Below are 20,951 nucleotides of genomic sequence, written 5' to 3'. Positions count from 1 at the left end.
ATGTGACACGACATATTCCATTGGGTCAATCTTGATCTGTCACACGAACAATGGCAATTAAACGATAATTAGGCAGGTCAGCCTCTGTTAGCCTTAATCTCGAATTCTCACTGTGGTTCACTGTAGCTATACAATGTACGTTAGCGCTGACGGGATGATCTGACTGAGTGGATCCGTAATACGGAGGCCAAGTATTCCGTCTCAAAATCACAATCCAATGGTAGCAGTGCATCAAAGTTATTCATTAACATGTATGTGGATTTCCATCCAATGACCGAGCACTGATGTTTCATCAACGCATACACGCATAACATCCTGCCTATCAACCTTACTTCTCAGCGCTGCTGATAATTTTCCAAGTTCGAACACTCCCGGCACGACCACCGAGTCCGATCAATGCACATCAACGCACGTACACGTGAGTTTCAAGAACGTGTGCTTATGCTTCGCTGCCAATCTGAATCGCGATAGGGCAGGATAGGGCCAGGGCTTGGCCTTGTCATGGCAACGTAGCTCCATAGGCTGGCTACATGCTGCTAGTACACAGCAGGAGTTGTCAGTATTGTCAGTAGTTACAACGTTCACCACTTCGGAACCTGTACATCTTTCAAGACATCGGAGTATATCGGCCAATGATATAGACGCTATTATTCGACGATCTTCTGACCTCAATGATGAATCTCATAGGTGGACTATGGTGCTATCGTTTCAACATTGTACTAGTATACTACAGCTATATGGTCATTGAAGGGGTTGCAAAGGATTATCGCCAGGTATTGTATATTGTGTAATTATGATTGAAAAGATCTTAGCTATCTGACAAGGGTGTTAACTTAAACGTTCGGCAAAGTACTGTTAAAAATAAGCAGCATCGCTTTAAAATAATTTCCAACGTTGTGGCATGCCTGTTGACCATCTGATTTGCCAAAAAATTTCCGATGCGGCGTGCACATGGCGAAACTTAATATAATAATAATAATATAATTCATGTGTGATGCAACCGTGACTCTCCGATCCAACTGCTATTAATGGCAAAAAAAATCGGCTGAGGGTATCTGCGCTTGGCTAAAGCTGCCTCAAAAATGGGGCGAAGGAATGTGACGAGGCGTCCTTTGCGCTTCGCGACAGAACAGGACAGAACCTTAGGTTGATCCAGCGTCACACCTAGGCACTATACTGCAACAGTAGCAGTCACTTTTGCTTCGCGACACAACAGGGTCGATCCAGCGCCACAGTTAATAAAAGCCCAGCTCCAGTAGGCATATTGCATCATTTGAATTTGATCCCTTACCTTGACGTTCCCGTGCAGCACGATGTCCGGTCAAGCAGGAAGCGAAGAGACTCGCCAGAGAACTGCCCTCGAGGAGTATGAGCAATCTAGCGAGGGCAGGCCCCCATTCATTCTAACATATGCCGAGATGAAACTCCTGGGTATTACTGGGGTGAGTGCTCTGAGTACTGTATCTGAATCTGTGTGAACTTATCTATCGTCCAGGTTGGCTTTTTCTTGGATGGTAGGCATCTAGCCCTGCTCTAATGCAAAGTCTCATATCTCTGTGTAACAGCTTATGACTTGTTCATCATCAATGTTAGTGCGTTATTTCATATGGCAGCGTATGAGACTAAATCGATCTGTGCAGCCCGTATCTACCATGTTGCAGTACAGGCTTTACCCAAATGGCACCATGCCCGCCAACCTGCAAGGATTATTGAAAGCCTCTGCCAATATCGGAAGTGTGATCGGCCAGTTTCTGTTTGGTGAGCTGCATAATACACCATGCTTTACCCCGCTTCATACTAAATTCCTATTTATATAGGATACTGTGCTGATGCTTTCGGGAGAAAGGCAATCTGTCAGCTCTTCACATTGTTCTCGCTAGCATCTACATTCATATGCGTTGACAGACGGAAAAGAGCTTATGCTCATCATCCTTGCGACTATCCTCTGCATTTCTACACCTACAGGTATGTCTTCCGATTCTTCATTCGTATTCGCGAGCGCTAAGCTATTGCCAAGGCACGCTCTCCCCGAACGGATCCCTAATTTACTTGACGATGTTCCGTATCTTACTTGGTGTCGGTGTCGGTGGCGACTACCCCATGTCCGCCTCTGTGACAAGTGACCGTGCAACAATCCGTAAGCGTGGAACCATGCTCGCATACATCTTCGCGAATCAAGGATGGGGCAGCTTCGTGGGGGCGCTGGTGACCATTATCGTTCTGGCATGCTACAAGCACGTCATGAATGATGAAGGTGAGACATCCAAGGTCGATGGAGGTGTGTATATCGTGTACTAGATGTACGATGTTGCTGATCGACGGTTTACCTCAGTGTGGAGGATCGTCATTGGATTATCGCTCATTCCGGCTTTCGGGACACTCTACCAGCGCTTGACCCTCCCAGAGTCTACGCGTTACAAGAAGTCGCAGGAGGCTGAACTGATTGAACAGGGCGATTTGAAGAAGGAGAAAATGGGGGTCGAAGTTGGTGTTCATACTACTGAATCTGAATCAAGCGTCGATGAGGGACCTTCTGTGCCTGCAGCAAAGAAGCCTCACTTTCTAGGTATGGTTCCTTGCGGTGTCGAATACCTTCCTTGGTCTCACGGATGTTTCAGAGGTCATCAAGTACTTCTCCGAATGGAGGCACCTGAAGATACTTATTGGAACTTGCTCATGCTGGTTCCTACTAGATGTTGCGTACGCCGGGTGCCGATCATCGGATAGGTTTCTTTCTGACTTGGTGTGCTAGTTTCTATGGGATCAACTTGAACACAAATGTGGTGCTTGCCGAGATAGGTTTCGCCGGCAAAACGGGCACGCCCTGGGAGAAACTCTTCAAGGTCGCCACGGGAAACATCATCATCACTGCACTAGGATTCGTGCCAGGTACACGTACAGTTTCACCTCTCTTGACATGATCACTCACTTCGAACAGGCTACTACGTGACTGTGCTCACCATTGAGAAGCTCGGCCGCAAGCCCATTCAACTCATGGGATTCTTGATGGAAGCTCTGTTCTGTGGGTCGTCACACATGCTCTAGAGGAACACCTACTGATAGCGTGCTGCAGTGGGCATCTTGGCTGGGAAATTCTATACCTTGAGCACTGCAGCGTTCATAGTAAACTTCACCCTGCTCCAGGTGCGTGACAGGGGTTTGATGGAAAATCCCGACTTACTCATATTCTATGAAGTTCTTTTTCAACTTCGGGGCCAATGCGTAAGTTTTTCGCTTAATTAGAACATACTTCACTCTGACCCAACTATTGTACAGCACTACCTACGTGCGTTGCCATGCACGTCACGTTTGCACACTGGACACAGCTAATACAACTCACAGTGTTATCCCGCCGAGGTGTTCCCCACCCGATACCGAGCGTTTGCCCACGGCGTGTCCGCGGCATGCGGGAAAACAGGAGCAATCATATCCGCTCTTGTGTTTAATTCTCTCACGGACTCGATTGGTACACCTGCTGTGCTTTGGAGTATGTCCTTGATTAACCAATATGTGACGGCAACTCAATTTTTTTCCATAGTTTTCGTCGGTTGTTCAATTCTCGGTGCCGGTATGGAGGGTCATAATTTCATTCTGCGACAATGTTAACTGACAAGCTAATTCGCAGCTTTCACTTTTCTTTTACCTGAGGTTGCTGGTCGTGACCCAGATGCGATCCTCGCACAGGAGCAGAGAGAACAGCAATAATCTCTGTATCATATTGCCAACACCAAGTACTCATTCTCCTGGTTTTTTTAGGAGTTGTCGCCCGCTGTATCCAAACTACATTCGGGGCTACTTCTCTCCCTATCTATCGACTATTACATGTATCAAACAAGCGGCGACATTTACCTGCTTCCAGCAGGAGAATTCATTTGCGAAAAGCGTTACTCGAAGTCAGCATCCATAGTTAGTACCTACTATGTTCCTGTTATGAAAATTCCACGTGAAAGATGTGTCATTTCCGTGAGGCAGTCGACCTGAAACGACTTGCGGACGATATACAAGGTGCTTATGCATCACGAGACGAGTCAACCAGGAATTTATGTAACGCCACTGGCAGATCGAGCAAATATCTGTTACTATCAGGGCTCAGCTCGGGAATTAATCCCAACGATGACCGGGAACCCAACTTGAAGTGTTCACGTACGAATTTATACTTGTGAGGGATATAACCTTGTGTTTCTTTGGAGGCCTGCCACGAAGTTCCGGACTGGGGTTCCAGTGAAATTCGTTGAACGAGGACGCCACGTTGAGTCGTTAGTAAAGGAAGCGTCAAGGACCCGCGTAGGCCAGAAATACAGAGTTTGGCTCTAGCTTGAGGATAGTAGTAGTACATGCTTATGAGACGGACATGCCCGGGAAGCACACACCCACGCTGACTAAGCCATCCTCACTTGTGCCCAACAATTTTGTCAACAGCAATAAATACATATTGTTCGGAAGGACTTGGTTCAGGATCGTCACCGCCGACGACAGCGACAGGCTCAATTATGCTCAAAGCCTCAAACTCGGTCGCTGGGATCCAGCGGCAAGCAAATATTTCAATCAAACGTAGTCTTGCAACTGTTGCTGACCCGCCTGTTCGCCGATACGGCGGTCTCAAAGACCAGGACCGCATCTTCACAAATGCATATTGTAGACATGACCATGGTATCAAGGGTGCCCTGGTGAGTCTAATGTCCTCATGCTATTCCGTATTCATTTGTCTTATTGTCTTTGATAGTCTCGTGGTGACTGGCACCGCACGAAAGACATTCTTTTGAAGGGTGACTCTTGGATCATTCAAACAATTAAGGATTCAGGGCTCAGAGGCCGAGGTGGTGCCGGATTTCCAAGTGGTCTCAAATGGTCATTCATGAACAAGCCTGATTGGCAAAAGGACAAACGGTATATATATTCTTGAATCATAGCGTTTCGTCCGGTTCGGTACTCACTTGTCATTTTTGTGCAGGCCCCGCTACCTAGTTGTCAATGCTGACGAGGGAGAACCGGGAACTTGTAAGGACCGCGAGATTCTTCGCGGTGACCCACATAAACTGGTGGAAGGCTGTCTGGTCGCCGGCCGTGCCATGAACGCAACCGCAGCCTACATATACATTCGTGGAGAATTCTTCCAGGAGGCCTCTCACCTTCAGCAAGCTATCACCGAGGCGTACAAAGGTGGACTCATCGGCAAAGATGCATGCGGCTCCGGTTACTCATTTGATGTATACCTCCATCGCGGAGCTGGTGCATACATTTGCGGCGAGGAAACTGCGTTGATCGAAAGTCTCGAGGGCAAGCAAGGAAAGCCCCGACTAAAACCACCTTTCCCTGCCGATGTTGGCTTGTTTGGATGCCCCACCACTGTTGCTAATGTTGAGACTGTTGCAGTGGCACCTACTATCTGCCGTCGTGGCGGATCTTGGTTCGCCAGCTTCGGCCGTGAGCGCAATCAGGGCACAAAACTCTTCTGCATTAGTGGTCATGTTAACAACCCTTGTGTTGTCGAAGAGGAGATGAGCATCCCGCTGAAAGACCTTATCGAGCGGCATTGCGGAGGTGTCAGAGGTGGCTGGGATAACCTACTTGGTATCATTCCCGGTGGAAGCTCCGTCCCAGTCCTGCCCATCGACAAGTGCTCGGAAGTTCTGATGGACTATGATTCTTTGAAGGACGCACAGTCGGGTCTTGGGACGGGTGCCGTCATCGTGATGGACAAGAGTACGGATATCGTATCTGCCATTGCGCGGTTCTCTTCAGTACGGGCTCCGTGTTTTGCCCATGCTTTTATGATGCTTAACTTTCCATCAGTTCTACAAACACGAGTCTTGTGGGCAGTGTACGCCCTGCCGGGAGGGCACGACATGGATGATGAACATGATGAATCGCATGGTGGAAGGCCGCGCTCACAGACGTGAGATTGATATGCTCCTTGAGCTCACGTAAGTTATCGCTGTACAGCTTTTCTCAACTCACTGTCCTCTGCAGTAAACAAGTAGAGGGCCGGACCATCTGTGCTCTCGGCGATGCTGCCGCCTGGCCCATTCAGGGCCTCATGCGCCATTTCCGCCCAGAAGTGGAGGCCCGTATCGATGCTTTCCGTGCTTCTCATGGTGGCGTGATGTTTGGTGGCCGAATGATACACGACGCGGATCCGACCCTTGCGATACCTGATAACCTGGGTGCTAACCTAGTCGAGCCTGGTGATAGAGTATGACCTGCGCTTGTTACTTAGCTCACTATGTCTATGCAATGTACCAAATGACCCCTCAACGTTCAACAGGGATGGGCCACATGCAACCACGATGTCATGTACAGACTTGAATTGCTGTGTTGCTGAGCTCTTAAAAATATGTAAGTACTACTGTTATGGCCATTCCATCATGTTGGCAAAAGTCTGGGCGGTGAATTAACTAACCTAAAACTAACCCTGATGTCAACTGTGATAATCGGCCTCCGAGGGATGGGCCGAATTGTTGATCAAGACAGCAGCGCTCAGCATTCACGGCTATAGGCTTTGTTCCAAAATGGGTATATTTTTAGGTTCATATTAATGTCTTGCAGTTTAAGATTTACATATATATTGGTCCAGGGACCAGGGTGTTCTGTCGCAACGCAAGGCACGGTCAAATCTAGGTTGGCGGCTGTGAGCCACGGCTCAGCCAATTCGTGCAAAAAGGTCAGGGTCGGAATTTTCGTTACAGGGGTCTTCAACCGATGATGGCTATAGCCTTGTCGGTAGAAATACGACGAGAAGAGACGACACTATCGCACACCTCGATTTTTCTTTCCGTTTCTGCCGATTATGGTGCTCCCATTGCAAGTCTCCAGTAATGGTTGGCAAATGATAGAAAGTAGGCGCATATGCTGGCTCGCAGACTTACAGCACCTCACCCCCCAAGAAAGTTGTAGCTTGCATATTTCACGGGAGTGCCATAGCCACTACAAGTTTTCGACTTGGATACCAGTTGTGTACATCCAAATTCTGGTGGGAAGACGCGTGGGCTGCAGTTGCTCTTGTGTTTGATATCATCTGCCTATTCGGAGTATGGGGTGAAGGGCCAGCTTGTGCGTGGCATTCTGAAAAGCGGTAACACGAGCTGAGCTAAATTTACTCCAGTTGACGACAATCCTCGCATTTATACCGCCATGTTCTGGTTACTCCCAATCACTTTCACCTCTGTTTTATGGTGCGTAGTTGAGTTGTGCATATTCTTTTCCGTCCCTCATGTTACTAGGGCGGCGAGAATAAGCACCATATATCCCATTTTGCGCATCGCAAACCCGCGAGGTGCACTTCGACGAACCGTGTATGCCATCATAAGCTCCTTGGGGGTAATGTGGACAGCCTTGATTGTTGAGAAGGTGCTCTCTTGCGTGTGTCATGGGTGCCACATCGGATCCGACATCGCTATTGCAGATCTCATTAGTGAGTAATTTTTCCTATGGCGTTCTTTCTATTACCAATATGTTCCTTTCAAGCCGATGTGATATCTGACCTAATGTTGGTCATCACACCTTTGTATCTCTTACGAGATGTCAGGCTCACCCGCCATCAACGAATTCTTATCACTTCGGTCTTTTGCGCGTCCATGTTGAATACCGTCGTATCAATTCCGACTTCCATTCTCCTTTTACTGGCTCAGAGGTCGAAGGCTACACTGATATTTGCGCATGTCAAGGTGTGCACTTACTTTTACTTCTTCACTTCAGCTGATCGCGAGATACCTCAATGATAGCCAACAACTTCGCTAGTAATTGCAAATTTACTTGTTATAGTTTCCTTTCTGTACCGCCACCTGCGCAACTCCACAGAAGATCTAGACCAGCCAGCGACAACCAGAACTGTGGAATTTTCAACTGTCGTTGACCTAGACCAACCCACGGTGGACAAGAACCGGAGCATTGCGCAGACCTCATCTATACCGATATGCACTACGGTTTCCACCCAGGCACATTCTACCTGTCAAGGGGCTGGACAACTTGGTGAATCACCAAATGATTCATCGCTCTAGTAGTGAGGTCGGTAAACTTCCCCATTGGAGCGGGTTCAAATGTCTAATACCCATCCCTGCGTCCTTTGATTTACCAAGTCTAGGAGTATCACGATGAACCTGCGGCGATCGATCTATATGACCCTGCAGATATTTTTCTCCTTGTATCGTAGATTGTAAGTAGAGTTTTGGACCAACCTTGAACCCAGATGAGTCAAATGTCAGCTGATAAGGCATTTTTATTTTACCGAAGTAGATACATTTGTGAATAGGTCGGAATTGTTTTGGTTGGTTTATATAGGCGTCCGAGTGGGGCAACTTTTTATAGGAGTATACAAGACAATCGGCTCGCCTAAAATTAATTTCACTGCCTGAGGGAACAAAGAAAAATGTCCAGCCCTAACAAATCCAAGTATAGGGTATGTACGAAGTGAATGTAAATGGGGGTATGGCGTATGCCGGGACAACACTGTAGGATTGAACAGGGAGGATAACAGAACGATGGAGATGTGTACGGGTGAACGATGCTACGATGTATAGGAGCGATGAATATAAGAGGATGTGCAGGTACCGAGGAATCTGAGGCGTACAAGCATCGTGGTGTTTTGCGATAATTTTGTGATGGCGCCAATGGACTGACCATAATCATGCCATGCCGATAGCAGGGAAGATCACGAAACTGAAGTACTTCCAGGTTTGTAGTTACCGCTGTAACTCGTACCCCTGGAGAACTTTGGGGTACCCGCGAGCGGTCTGACAACCGTGGAAGTTGCTGGAGGTGCATAGGAGGTATTAAACCTCCGCAGTTGTGGCGGCGGTGGCGGCGCAGACGCTCGCCATTTCTCTTCCCATGCGCGAAGACCAGCAATAAATCCAGGGTTGGGATTAATGCAGGGTCTGCGACGTTTGACTAGAGCATATGCTTGGTCATACGACATCCCGAGGTCATGGATGAGGTAAGCAATGACTATGGCTGGAGAGCGTGAGACACCCTGTTACAGGAGAACCACATCAGGCTTGACTCTAAATAAATTTCGATGGAAAGGGCATACCTGCTGGCAATGCACAAGAACATTCCCACCACTTTGCAATGCGTTAGCAATATACTGGCATGCCCCTTCAAGGTGCGGGCGAAGGTCAGCGGATGGTTTATCAAGAATGTCTATGCGGAGACACCGAAAGCCGTCCTTTTCTGATATCGGAAGCCAGGGGACATCGAGTACTTGTACAATATGAGTGATATGGTGTTTTGCGAGCAACTCGCGATCCATCGTTGCGGACATGGAACCGAGGTACAAAGACCCGGGCTTCGAGCTGGAGGCATGAGCCACGGATTGAATCGAAGGCACGGACTGGGATTCAAATTGAAACGGAAGAATCTGGTGCATGGGTGTGCAGATTGCCTCCATGACGTCTGGAGACATGCCCTCAAAGCGGATCATAATTTGGCAGTACGACGGGGGAAATCAGTCAGAAAGTGATGCTGTCGATATCGAAGAGCAAATGAGATATGATCGCGGTTCGGATGAAGATCTATATTACAGGCTACACTTGGGCGGAATGTATAGACGATTGTCAGTGGAGCAATATTAGGAGAGTGGAGCTGCATTAATACCAGGATTTGAAGCCTGCCTCATCGATGCGGTTTCCTATTTTGGAGTCCGAGTTGTCTTTTGTCTAATCTCGCTTCCGTCAATTCAATTCAGTAGTCGTCCACAGTCTGGACCACAGAAGGAACAATGAACTCGATTAGATGGTTGATCACATCAAGCTTTTCTCAAAAAGGTACACTCGACGTACCTGGACCTTAATCATGATCACGTATCATCACACTCATGCAGTGTTGCCATCGAATCGAGGCCACCTCGAAACCTTGATGTGGTTCAAGCAGTTCAAACATATTTCTACAACTCATATGCTGCTTTAGTGCCGCGGGGCGGGCCCCTGGAACTTCATCAACAACTTCTCTCCGCGAATGGCCTCGAGGCTGCTTGAGGCTGAACAACTTGAGGCTGGATACTCTTAAGGTTCCCGCTTACCGGCTTGTCGGTTAACACCTTACCACGAGTTCGAAATCTGGACCGGAACTGCGTTGTTCTCCTTCCGGTATATTAATGGGCTCGGAAGCTGAAGCGCGATAGCTCCTGAACCGTATCAAAGCCCTGTGAATTTGCAACATTCGAAGATCAGCACGAGGCCGTTGTTCCAACGAATTATATGGCAATTGCTATGCCTTTACTTCGCCTATTGGTATATCAGTACTTGAAGCCGATCTGATAGCGCATGTGCACCATTGTTCATTGTTCCTGAACTGTTTGATCATGATCACGCCGGCCCCTTATGATATGGGGCATACTATCTTCGGACTTCCCCTCATCTATTTACTAGATCCCGAGTATCGCCGCCAAGCGCCTATCACGGATACTAAGGTTTGTTTCTGATAACTTGAACATCCTGGAATTAGAGGGGACGAACTTGCCAGAAAGCTTGAGATGTTGATAAACCGTCTTGATTTTTATCGATCCGGCTGCCGTAGCCGCATTGAACGAGGTCCGCTGCAGTGGTTCAAGTACCATTCTCATACGAAATTGTCCTTGTTGATCACTTCGAATTCTCTGATTTGCTTAGCTATTGTACTGAATGACAGAAATCCATTTTCAAGTTGCTGTTGGTTCTTCACATACCACGGGTGCCCCGCTTTTAGGAGACCAATCCCACTCGATCAACAATTTACATATAACTTCACCTCATCGGATCTCTAACTGCAAATGCTTCTCGACAGCATAGGCACGTCTCGGGTTTTCTTTCTAGCCCAGTGGCGGCGCCTCTGAAATGTCATGCATTTGAATAAGTGATCCGGCGGATGCGTATCTCACTTGTTTGTGTGCGCATAGCACATATTTTTGTGTCCGGCAGGAGCTTCCTAGCTTATCCATCCATACTGTCCAGCACATGTGTATTGGACAGCGCAGTATGCAAACGGCGCACTTCAGCCGATATTTGTTGTTGGTTCCTTCAGGCGACGAAGCCTGCACGCTTGCACAACCCGGCTTGCCTATTATACTTGTATGTCAGCACAACTCCCACAGCTCACTTGATTGAATATGATTAGTCACACCAATGACCAGATAGAATGCAGGGAAACGGCGCAGGAAATTTGGAGAATGGTAGTTAGACAGCTAACCTAATATTAACCTTGGTATGACACGATTAGAAATCGGTTCCTCAATGCCACGGTTACCCCCGGCAGTTGCAACAAGCTCGTTGTGCATGTGTAGCCCGTAAGGCGCGTATTGGGATTGTACGAGGATACAGGGCACGGTCTGGAAACAGGACATCAAGAATACGCACTATTTTATAAGTGTACCTCTCCTAGTCAAGCATGCGAATGCACGGACACAACAAAATTAAGATTCATATCGGAGAAGGCGAACCTCGTACACTTTAGCTTGTGCATCGAGAATGTGCTGTTTCAGTTCTGCGTCACATCATCAACCATAGTAAGGGCTTGTAGAGTTGGACTTCCTTGACGTCGTCTAGAGAGCAAAGACCTCATCAAGGGAAAGCCCGATGCGTAATTCACAATACCTTCACAGTTCAACTTGGCACTTCCGTATTCCTGGAACATCGGAGACAAGGGCCATTGTAGACACGTGACTCAAACTCGAAGCGGATTAACAGGTAGAAGCGTGGATATAGAACGTACTACCAAAGGTCCATGCAATCCTACTTGAATTCATTCAAAACTGAAGAGCAAAGAGACATCAATGCAGAGTCAAATACTGACAAGGTCGCACACGTGTCCGGTCACGCAAAAAATAGAGCGAGGGAAAGGACAGATCATGAAGATTGCTAATAACAACTAGTCGTGAAGGGTATGGACTCTTGACAGGGGCAAGGGTGTAGTCAGAGAAGCGGCGGGGTGCGGCGAGGTGGAAAGTAAGACAAAATAGTCTACACAACCACGCAGTGGTGTTTCTTGCTATTCTTGGGCCGACTAAGAAGTGCAGCCCTCGTAGCATATTGGAAGACTTCCCGGACGCCCTCGCCTGTTCTAGCAGAGCACTCGAGATAGTGCCTTGCGCCGATCTTGTTCGCTACTGCCATACCCTGAAAAGGTGGACATATCATCCAAAGAAATCTGCAAGGCAGGAAACAAAAACGTACCTCCTCAGGAGTTACAGGTCTCTGGCTCGTCTTCTTAAGCTCGTCAATCACTCGTCGGTCACGTCTGAGGTCGTTCTTGCAGCCAACAAGAATGATGGGAAGACCGGCGCAGAAATGCATCACCTCAGAAATCCACTAGTTTCGGGAGATGCCGTCAGGACCGAATGAGGCATTGCTCATTCGCCAGACGTACCTTTTCTTGAACATTGTCCAGAGAGTCTGGTGAGTCAACAGCAAAGCAGATAAGAATGACATGGGTGTCTGGGTAACTGAGAGGTCTGAGACGGTCATAGTCTTCTTGCCCTGCCGTATCCCATAGCGCAAGCTCGACGTGCTTTCCATCAACCTCCACATCTGCCACATAGTTCTCAAAAACGGTCGGAACATAGACCTATGTGCACACGAATGAAGCGAATAGTTAGACAAACAGGCGGCTGACGATACTAATGGAAAATACCTCAGGGAATGTTCCTTTAGAGAAAACTATCAACAAACATGTCTGTTAATGATATGAGCTCGTTCCTTGTTTTGTTGCGTGCAAGTTAAGGGGCGTACCTTTCCACAAGCACCATCACCGACGATAACAAGCTTCCTCCTGATTTCAGCCATTATTCGAACGTAGAAAGTAGGATTGCGTGGATGTACGGGCGCTCCTTTAGGATGATGGTGTTCAGCGAGACAAGAGTCGCACGATGATACAAGTCGGTCTTTTAATCGCTCTTTCAATGGCCACACAATGGGCTGTGCCACAGGTGTAGGCCTGTGCGTGAGACCTAACTTCTTTTCTGGGTAGCCCTTCGTCGTCGCAAGCCACAGCATTACTGGTACTTAAAGTATCTATCATACCGTAGCGACAGTCTAGGCCCTTCCAAGCCTCGGCTGTGAGTATAAAAACGCAATTTGGGCACCACATGTCATACGCCGAATTTATGACGCCAACGAACAGCACCCGCAACTCACGTATTCGCCTTCGGGTCCGTAACTTCCCATCTTGCATATCTGTATCTCATCAACGTTCCAAGTACCAAAGTCCACTTTCACGGGGTCCCGAAAATCATGTGATTCTAGCGGTGTACGAACAAACTCGCGAATAAACGGCGACGTCAAGATTGCGTTATAGGAGAACGGCTGTCGATATGGTTTGCGATGCGAAGTATTGAGAATTGTGCAATGCAACTAATTCCGCGATGGCCACTAAGTTAGATTAATCGGAAGTAAAAGATGCGAACCTTGAGAGGACGACGATCCTGAATAAACCCGGCGTCACTAAATGCCTTGTTCACAAATTCTATTAGAGCATTGATATGCGAATGTAATTAGTATGGGACGAAAATCGACGCACCGCTAACAGATTTGAGGCGCTGCGCGTCTTCTGTGTCCAGCGAAGGGCCCAACCAGAGTACATGCGCGTTGTCTGTATTGCCACGATCGGGGTTCATGATGTTCATCTCCGTAAGAGGGATGCAGAGACTATGTCCATTCAATAACTCCATGACGCGAGCTCTCAATGTCCGTAACAATGCCTGTGCATCTGCTAAAGTTCTTCCCGAGGAAGCCAGTGAATTTTCAAGAGTCATCACTCCTAGTGTCAAATGAAGGCGACGAGGTGCAATAACAATACCGCGATCAACGCCAGGGAGCGCAGGCTTACAATTAAGCAAGCCATCTGTGAACGACTTCACTGATTCCTGCAATTGCACGTGGTGTCCCTAGTTCTACGTTGGCGTGAAATTTTTATTATCAAAAGATCGGTACTGACGATGGGCAAGGATATGACTTGGAGATTACGCATTGAGCATGTATATTGCATTCAAAAGTCGAAACCCACGGACAATGTGTAGGTCGCAATTTAGAATTACGGTCTGTTCCAGAGGAAAATCGACCACGGCTAGAAGTCGAGGTGCTTGCCCTAGCAGTGTATTTTGTAGCCATGCTTTATAGCAGGAATTCGATGGCGACCTAGTAGGTGGGGAAACTAACCCTAGGGATGGCCGCCGAGTCAGAATCAAAACTCAAACCGGAAAATTCCGAATCACCAACCTGCAATGACTCAAGAAATCAATTATTGCAAAGACATGATCAGACTGGCGAGCCACTTTACCGCCATTGAAAAACCGTTGATAGAATCAGACCAACAAGTACGTAACTTCAGGACGTACTTGCCTCCTAACGGTCTGTTGACGGCAGACTTTTGATCAACGGTGCTACTACCAGGGCAGTGACCACAACGATAAGAACTGTATTCAGTCAAAGTCTTATCGATGAGACCTTGACTGAACGCAGTATTTTTACGTCGTGTTCTCGATCATGACCATTATCATGCGTGTATGTCACAAACCAATCCTTTTATAACTTGCAGGCTAGCCCCTGCTCTCAACGTGTTGGAGATCTATCACCAACTCTTCTCCCAGTCGTTCCTGTGGTACCGCCATGAGTCAGTCATTCTTCGTACAAAATATCTAATGTGGAACCGTGGAAAGCAGGATATGAAGGTGAGCGCAGCTTGTAATCTCCGACTGCTCTATTTTAAATGGAGCCGAGTCGTGGCTTCTAGGGAGACTTTGACAACGTTGCGATGTCCTTATCGACTTTGCGGATTGGTGGGGAGCTATTTGGATAAATATTTTATCATCTGATATAGAGGTGCGTGTGTGCGGCTTCTTAAACCAATAGCTGATAAGTTACAAACCCTGACTTTGGTTCTAGGCGTGGAGCAGTCGTAGTTCCCGCAAATTACCAGAAACCGACTTCTTAGCTTGGCGACAATTTGGTGTGTGATGGCATGCTGTTTCGCGGTAAACGCGCTGCTAGATATCCATGGACTTTCAGCACCACGCCAACGGCAAGGAGTTGCAGTGTACTCAATCAACAAGTAGGGCATAATCATTTGCAGTAATTTTTAGCGCTGTGCAAAGTATCAACGTTATCAACCCGTACAGGCATCAATGCATCAAGATCGGGCTCCATGTATTTATCTGCCCCATCAGGGAACTCTCGACAAATGCTGTTCAGGTACAGCTTCAAGCCTGGATCCACCTCAATTTTACGTCGAAATAGGACATAATCGTGATAAGGATGAGAGGATATGGAGCACGGCGTGCACCTTTGATACTACGCTGCGCAGTGCATTGGCCACACCCAAATTTATACTTGCTGGTGGTATAAGGCTGCTACATCGGTTATTAGCATATATTGAAACGAACTCAAAATATTAAAGATAGTCGCGGGGTAAGGGTCGCTGATAGCAGCTGGTACTCTGGTTCAGTGATAGTCGCCGATCATCGACCTCTTCGCAGCTTCGCGATGCGGCTTCTTGCTCTAGACATCGTTGCTCTACTTCAGCTGTCACTGTCAGTCATCCGTCTTCTGCAACATTACGAATGCTGCTACACGAATGTCACGGGTTTGATAGCAAGTTTCTCATCGTAGGTCGTCCACAGGCTGCATCGGATTGTCCTATTCCTTACGGGAAGTAGGGAAAGTTCATGAAGGTCTTCTGTTCGCGCCAGGTTCGATCCTTCGGTAGTGCCTGACCTACATAATTATAATAGAGTGAGAACCGTGGTGAGTGTAGACAAAGGTGCGATGCCTGTGCAATGCCCGTAACACGTCCGCTGGCCCTGCATTTGACAACTTGACACTTCGTGTTTAGGCTTCAAAAGCCCGTGGAGGTGTGCGAATAAAGTGCCTAAAGAAGATTATGCAGGGTCGCTGCAGCGCTGCCGAGCGCGTCGGGCGGGACGGCGAGCGCGCCCGTGAAAACAAGGATACCCTCTTAACGATCTTAACACTGTCTTGACACGATATCATTAATAATAGTAAGTCTGGATTTTGGTTGCGGTATGTTCAAAACTGACTTTTGGGCGTCTTTCCTGACATGTTGTAATACAATTGACGGAACTTTTTATGTACAGCGCTCGAGTGACATCTGGAATCACTAGCATCGCCTCGTTCTTTACCACCTCGTTCTGTCGTCCCCGCAAGTTACTCCCCGCGGTCTCATTCATTCCCCTTCGTGCTGTCTTGAGCCTACCTCTCAGTTAAGGACGACTATCAAGCGCATCTACCGGTACTACCAAGCTTGCATGTCCTCATCGGCTTTCGTCTAGACGTTCAAAACCTCATCCAGGCCTTCCTTTTATCCCCTCCCTCTCTGTAAGTCCACTGTATTTCGTGGCTCATGTTCCCTATAACCCCTGACCTTTCAGACCGCTGTTTCTATCCTCTTAGTGAACGATGGCACTACTCAAAAGCGCCCGTGTATCTTCCAGGGCGGAAGGCAAGCAACGTGCTCGAGACGAGGGTACCGGTGGTGCTAGTGGCATGGTGTTAAACCTCGAGATGGTGACCACTAGCTATGATTCAGTGTGAGTCTTTGAATTATTCTATCCGGAGTTCGGCTCTGCCTTTCGAACGGTCAAAAAATTTACCTTCTGATTTCGTTTTGGGTCCTGCATTTTTTCACCATGCTCATCGCTTGAATATAGTGCCTATACCGTGCCCGTGTCAGTAGGCTCAGCTCAGCAAAACCTTTCCCTTCAGGTTGATACAGGCTCGTCGGACCTTGTAAGTCGTGCCTTCCTTGGCTACACAGCCTTTCTAATTACTAAAAATACAGTGGATCGCATCAAAATCGTGTTCCACTGCGTCGTGTTCATCCACGAGTGGTCGCCTATACGATCCGACCTCTTCGACGCCAACTAACGTTAGTTTTACCATCAATTACCTCTCCGGAACCGTCAGCGGGCCCATAGTATGGGACACAGTCCAGCTTGGAACATACAGTGTACAGGACCAAGCGCTGGGTTTGTTTTCTGTCACTTTTTTGTATTACATCATGCTTATCAATGTTTACAGCCGCTGCTAACACGGTATCTGATGAACCCCTTAGCTTAGATTTCGACGGCATCCTTGGTCTCGCTCTTCCTGTCAATTCGGTCATCGAACAAGCAATCCCCCCGGCTACGAACAATAACCCAGATGGCGCACCGTTTTCCTCGAATCTGTTCTCCATGACTCCTGCCTCTACGGCTCCCTCACAACCGTTCTTCTCCCTCACTCTCGCCCGTCCTGGTTCGGATGCAATTCCATCACTTCTCGGAATAGGTATGCATCCTTCGTCTGTCGTTCCAGATCCTTCGAAAATCAAGTATTCGACGCTTGTGAGCCAGGACGCTGGCATATTGTTCTGGAAAACGAATGTTCGGGCCATCGCGGTCTACGTAAGTGGCCAGGCACGTCCTGTAGTACTAGCCGAGTCTGTGACTGGCGCTGCCTTCCCCACTGCGCTGCTCGACTCTGGGGTGCCATTTATCGTCACGACATCGTCTATCGCAAACGGAATATATGGTGCACTGGGCATAAGCCCAGCCTCGGACGGTAATTGTGCGTATTTTATTCACTTCAGCTCGTACTTCATGAGTTGATTGTCTGTTAGACTATGTCCCTTGTACAACGCCACTCAACATGACCATTACTCTTGATGGCCAACCCGAACTACCCATCCATCCCCTCGACCTCACCAGCGAGCCGTCTGGGCAGCAGAACTCCCAGTACTGCGTCGGCCTTATACAAGCTGACGACTCACAACTTACCGCCACTTCCGACATCGGGGATATGGTCCTCGGCGTTCCTTTCATGCGCAACGTCTATACCGTGCTTGCATACGAACCCTCACCCTTTAACATGTCTGTATACACTGGAATCCGCCCAACACTCGGACTCATGGGACTCACGAATATAACTCAAGCGCTTGATGAGTTCAACAACGTGCGCGTCCTTAACCAGCCGCTCGACGGCTCACCGTCACAACAGGCTGTTTCTTCAAACGATACGAAGATGTCGGTGGGCCTCGAAGTTCTTATTGGTCTAATCGGCTTCTTCGCGCTATGCGTGACACTTTTCGGGTTGAAATGGTTTATGACGCGGCGGCAGTGGAAGAAACAGGGAATGGTTGACACGGATGGAGGGAAGAAAGGCGAAGGCGAATATAGGGCCTACCAGCTTACGAGGCGGAATTCACAGTCAAGCGATGATGCTCCTCCCGCCAGTACCCTCAGGACGCTTGCGTACAACTCATACACGACGAGGAAAGAGAAAGTGTCCGAGTATACTTTCGACTCGAACGGGACCCGTGTTGAGCTAGATCCAGCCAAAGAGTTTGGAGAATGGAAATACGATCACTCGCCTCCGTCGATATTCGACCTGAGCGATCCTTGGGATCCTTATGCTGCGAATCGAGATACGATTGTAGGCACTGATGCGCCCTTGCCCGATTCTCCCACTTCCCCCGATTTTTTGACCACGAATCATCGACGGACGTCGGATGAAATCAGTGGCGCGCCGGGAAGCACATACACTCCCTTACTCACAGACCAACATCACCGAAGAAGCAGCTCGCAGAGCAGTGATAGCGACGTTGCGGAGGCTGGTGTAGGTATGGCAGGCGTTGGCACCGTTGCCCGTGGGAGCCAAAATATTACTGGTTTGGATCATAGCCTACCTCGGAGCGACAGCCCTGACAGGAACTCGTTGGGTTCGCGTAATGAAGTCATCACTCCCTCATGGCGATTTCCGACATCACACGAGCATCCTGATACTGTTGATGTCGTTGACATTCATTGACGCACCTGGATGTGGACTTGATTGAGAGCATTGCTGCCTCCCGCCCCACTCGGAATAACCATGTGGATCCATTCTCATACGGATATAACTCATCCGTCTCACGTCCATATCATCTCATTTCATCTCACACACATCTCTACCTACCAACGCTCTTTGATATCTGGATATATGTGGTATACTGGTGTATGATTGTTCATCTGGACTTTTTATATATAGGGTCATTACTTGGACTGTCGTACATGTTCGTTTAAGTATAATACAGTCAAGCCAACCGGTGCAGATCTAGTGGATACTTGTACATCATTTGTATGTGGAATGAATGTACCACAACAATCTTCATACTACATTTGATACAGTGCCAAAACCTTAAACCACCTCAGCAAACCATTCATAACGCCCACATTCACCAAGAAACCACGGCTCAACTCTAAACATCATAAACCTAGTGGTACATTGCATAGCATTAAGGTCTCGCTGAAGACAAATAAATAAACAAATCAGTGGGAGCGCTACAATCTTGAGAGTCGAAGCATACGCAGGCGATGTTGCAAAATGACCTCGAGAATTGTTTTGATTAATTCTGCTTTCCTTTGAGAGCGTTCAAAAGGTAGCAATGCCCTCCAAATAGAGGGGTTTCCTTGATATGCGCGGACGGCAATGCTCACAGCTTCCCTGACGGCAGCTGCATGCGGAGACGCCATGTATCGCTGGAGAGCAACACGGACAGGGTGAACGGACCGAAGATAGCGTTGCCGGTAGAACAGATAGAAAGAGTGCTCGAAAATAATGACAGCAGCTACGTGATTGATAATGAGTAAGTGTCATTGCAACATTGCCTCGAAAATCACCAGAACTGAATTGCACGATGTTTTCCAACGGCGACAAGCCGGGGGCCTGGCACATTTTCAACATGAGAATTATGTGTAGTCTGATCATCTGGACATACCATAGAGAGTATCCTAGACCGTATCTCTGCACAATGATAACCATAAAGCTGGTGGATTCATGGAAAGTTGAAAATAGTCCACCTCTGCTCAAAATCGATACTCACATTCTGTCAATAAGCAACACCTTTGGTCAGCATAGGTTGAGATCGACCGAGAATGAATAAACTCACGTTCTACCAACAGATCAGCGATGTCATTAATGAGCAAGACTCCAGGAGCAGAACACTCACAGTCTGTTAACGGATGTGTAATGTGAGTGGTGAGTACAACTCGAGCTCGACGGAGGATTAACACACTGACTTCCTGTTGTTAGTGAGCAAGGCTCAGGCTCGAATGAGGATGAAGATACTCACCATCTGTCAACGGATGAGTGATGACGTCAGTCAGCAAGGGTCGAGCTCGGCGGCAGATGAAAACACTCACAGACTGTGAATGGGGATTGGAAATATCCTCTATCAACAATGCTCGAGCTCGACAGACGATGAATACTCTCACCTCCTGTGAACGGATAGGTGATGTCTTCAATCAGCATGAGTCGAGCTCGACGAATTAACCCACTCACAATCTGACATGTCAATGGATCAGCAACTGTGAGCATCGACAGGGAAAGAACACACTCACACCCTAATAGCATGACAGCAATTGCTTCAGTGAGCAAGGTAAGAGGTCAGCAGAGGATGAACACACTTACAAGCTGTCAATAGATCAGTAATTCCTCCAGTTAGCATGGCTCAAGGATGGTGGAGGATGAATGCGCTCACGTTCTGCCAACAAATCAGCAATTGCTTTCGGTGAGGAAGGCTCGAATTTAATGGAAGATCAATGCACTCACTCTCTGTCAACAGGCGGGCGATGACTGTAGTCAGCAAGGCTCGGGCTCCATAAATGATCAACACACTCACTCGCTATGAACAGAGCGGAAATATCATTATTGAGTAGTAAGGCACGCGGATAATGAGCGCACTCACAATCTGCCAAGAGACCGGTAAATTGTTCGGTCAGTAAGGCTCGAGCTCGACATACGATCAACAAACTCACGGCCTGTCAACAGGTTGTCAGTCTCGTCAATGAGTTGAAGACTCGACGTCGTCAGAGGATGGCCACACTCACATCCTGACAACACACCAGCCATGACTTTGATCAGCATGGCTCGAGCTCGGATGAGAACCAAACACACTCACAGTCTGTGACCATCGGGGAATGACCTCGATCAGCATAACTCGAGCCCGAAGGAGAA

The 20,951-nt window shown here is 48.0% G+C and overlaps 7 protein-coding genes across 7 annotated transcripts; 4 read left to right on the top strand and 3 right to left on the bottom strand.

The window, feature by feature from the left end:
• Positions 1-1,313: 1,313 nt before the first annotated feature.
• On the top strand, positions 1,314-3,705 carry BJ212DRAFT_1278451 (major facilitator superfamily domain-containing protein; the record flags this gene model as incomplete). The annotated part of the gene is made up of 17 exons (XM_041331432.1): positions 1,314-1,442; positions 1,496-1,514; positions 1,566-1,588; positions 1,641-1,758; positions 1,818-1,853; positions 1,906-1,965; positions 2,018-2,278; positions 2,333-2,566; positions 2,619-2,700; positions 2,753-2,889; positions 2,939-3,022; positions 3,074-3,144; positions 3,197-3,222; positions 3,277-3,286; positions 3,343-3,487; positions 3,539-3,568; positions 3,626-3,705. The coding sequence occupies 17 exons, from the start codon at positions 1,314-1,316 to the stop codon at positions 3,703-3,705; spliced, it is 1,545 nt and encodes a 514-aa protein (XP_041189729.1).
• A 676-nt stretch (positions 3,706-4,381) lies between these two features.
• On the top strand, positions 4,382-6,437 carry BJ212DRAFT_577072 (NADH-ubiquinone oxidoreductase). The gene is made up of 5 exons (XM_041343560.1): positions 4,382-4,667; positions 4,724-4,887; positions 4,952-5,741; positions 5,794-5,924; positions 5,971-6,437. Exons 1-5 carry the CDS (start codon positions 4,491-4,493, stop codon positions 6,197-6,199), a joined length of 1,491 nt encoding a protein of 496 aa, XP_041189728.1. The 5' UTR covers positions 4,382-4,490; the 3' UTR covers positions 6,200-6,437.
• Positions 6,438-6,884: 447 nt separating this feature from the next.
• Positions 6,885-7,997, top strand: BJ212DRAFT_1278568 (uncharacterized protein; the record flags this gene model as incomplete). The annotated part of the gene is made up of 5 exons (XM_041331439.1): positions 6,885-7,035; positions 7,088-7,172; positions 7,221-7,411; positions 7,465-7,664; positions 7,722-7,997. Coding segments are annotated over 5 exons (903 nt in total), but the record flags the coding sequence as incomplete, so codon positions are not given.
• A 650-nt stretch (positions 7,998-8,647) lies between these two features.
• On the bottom strand, positions 8,648-9,418 carry BJ212DRAFT_1302257 (protein-tyrosine phosphatase-like protein; the record flags this gene model as incomplete). Its single annotated transcript, XM_041333237.1, has 2 exons — positions 8,648-8,968; positions 9,029-9,418. 2 exons carry the CDS (start codon positions 9,416-9,418, stop codon positions 8,648-8,650), a joined length of 711 nt encoding a protein of 236 aa, XP_041189726.1.
• A 2,512-nt stretch (positions 9,419-11,930) lies between these two features.
• Positions 11,931-12,752, bottom strand: BJ212DRAFT_1278422 (P-loop containing nucleoside triphosphate hydrolase protein; the record flags this gene model as incomplete). The annotated part of the gene is made up of 5 exons (XM_041331431.1): positions 11,931-12,086; positions 12,144-12,278; positions 12,337-12,534; positions 12,601-12,642; positions 12,699-12,752. 5 exons carry the CDS (start codon positions 12,750-12,752, stop codon positions 11,931-11,933), a joined length of 585 nt encoding a protein of 194 aa, XP_041189725.1.
• A 140-nt stretch (positions 12,753-12,892) lies between these two features.
• Positions 12,893-14,210, bottom strand: BJ212DRAFT_577743 (kinase A anchor protein). Its single transcript, XM_041343562.1, has 5 exons — positions 14,184-14,210; positions 13,903-14,124; positions 13,486-13,852; positions 13,373-13,431; positions 12,893-13,319 (listed from the first exon to the last, which is right to left on the bottom strand). Exons 2-5 carry the CDS (start codon positions 13,951-13,953, stop codon positions 13,071-13,073), a joined length of 726 nt encoding a protein of 241 aa, XP_041189724.1. The 5' UTR covers positions 13,954-14,124; positions 14,184-14,210; the 3' UTR covers positions 12,893-13,070.
• A 2,004-nt stretch (positions 14,211-16,214) lies between these two features.
• BJ212DRAFT_577499 (aspartic peptidase domain-containing protein) lies at positions 16,215-19,067 on the top strand. Its single transcript, XM_041343561.1, has 5 exons — positions 16,215-16,510; positions 16,631-16,709; positions 16,762-16,948; positions 17,001-17,522; positions 17,581-19,067. The coding sequence occupies exons 1-5, from the start codon at positions 16,380-16,382 to the stop codon at positions 18,765-18,767; spliced, it is 2,106 nt and encodes a 701-aa protein (XP_041189723.1). The 5' UTR covers positions 16,215-16,379; the 3' UTR covers positions 18,768-19,067.
• The last annotated feature ends 1,884 nt before the right edge of the window (positions 19,068-20,951 follow it).

Source organism: Suillus subaureus, assembly GCF_016647635.1.
Source record: "Suillus subaureus strain MN1 chromosome Unknown BJ212scaffold_31, whole genome shotgun sequence".
NCBI classification, from domain to species: domain Eukaryota; kingdom Fungi; phylum Basidiomycota; class Agaricomycetes; order Boletales; family Suillaceae; genus Suillus; species Suillus subaureus.
This window is presented reverse-complemented; position numbering and strand designations above follow the sequence as displayed.

Coding starts and splice junctions, on each gene's coding strand:
- BJ212DRAFT_577072 (XM_041343560.1), top strand. CDS start 4,491: ATGCTCAAAGCCTCAAACTCGGTCGCTGGGATCCAGCGGCAAGCAAAT. Junction 4,888..4,951: donor GATTGGCAAAAGGACAAACG/GTATATATATTC, acceptor ATTTTTGTGCAG/GCCCCGCTACCTAGTTGTCA. Junction 5,925..5,970: donor GATATGCTCCTTGAGCTCAC/GTAAGTTATCGC, acceptor TGTCCTCTGCAG/TAAACAAGTAGAGGGCCGGA.
- BJ212DRAFT_577743 (XM_041343562.1), bottom strand. CDS start 13,953: ATGCAATATACATGCTCAATGCGTAATCTCCAAGTCATATCCTTGCCC. Junction 13,432..13,485: donor GCGCCTCAAATCTGTTAGCG/GTGCGTCGATTT, acceptor ATGCTCTAATAG/AATTTGTGAACAAGGCATTT. Junction 13,320..13,372: donor AGGATCGTCGTCCTCTCAAG/GTTCGCATCTTT, acceptor TCGCGGAATTAG/TTGCATTGCACAATTCTCAA.
- BJ212DRAFT_577499 (XM_041343561.1), top strand. CDS start 16,380: ATGGCACTACTCAAAAGCGCCCGTGTATCTTCCAGGGCGGAAGGCAAG. Junction 16,511..16,630: donor ACCACTAGCTATGATTCAGT/GTGAGTCTTTGA, acceptor GCTTGAATATAG/TGCCTATACCGTGCCCGTGT. Junction 16,949..17,000: donor TGTACAGGACCAAGCGCTGG/GTTTGTTTTCTG, acceptor CAATGTTTACAG/CCGCTGCTAACACGGTATCT.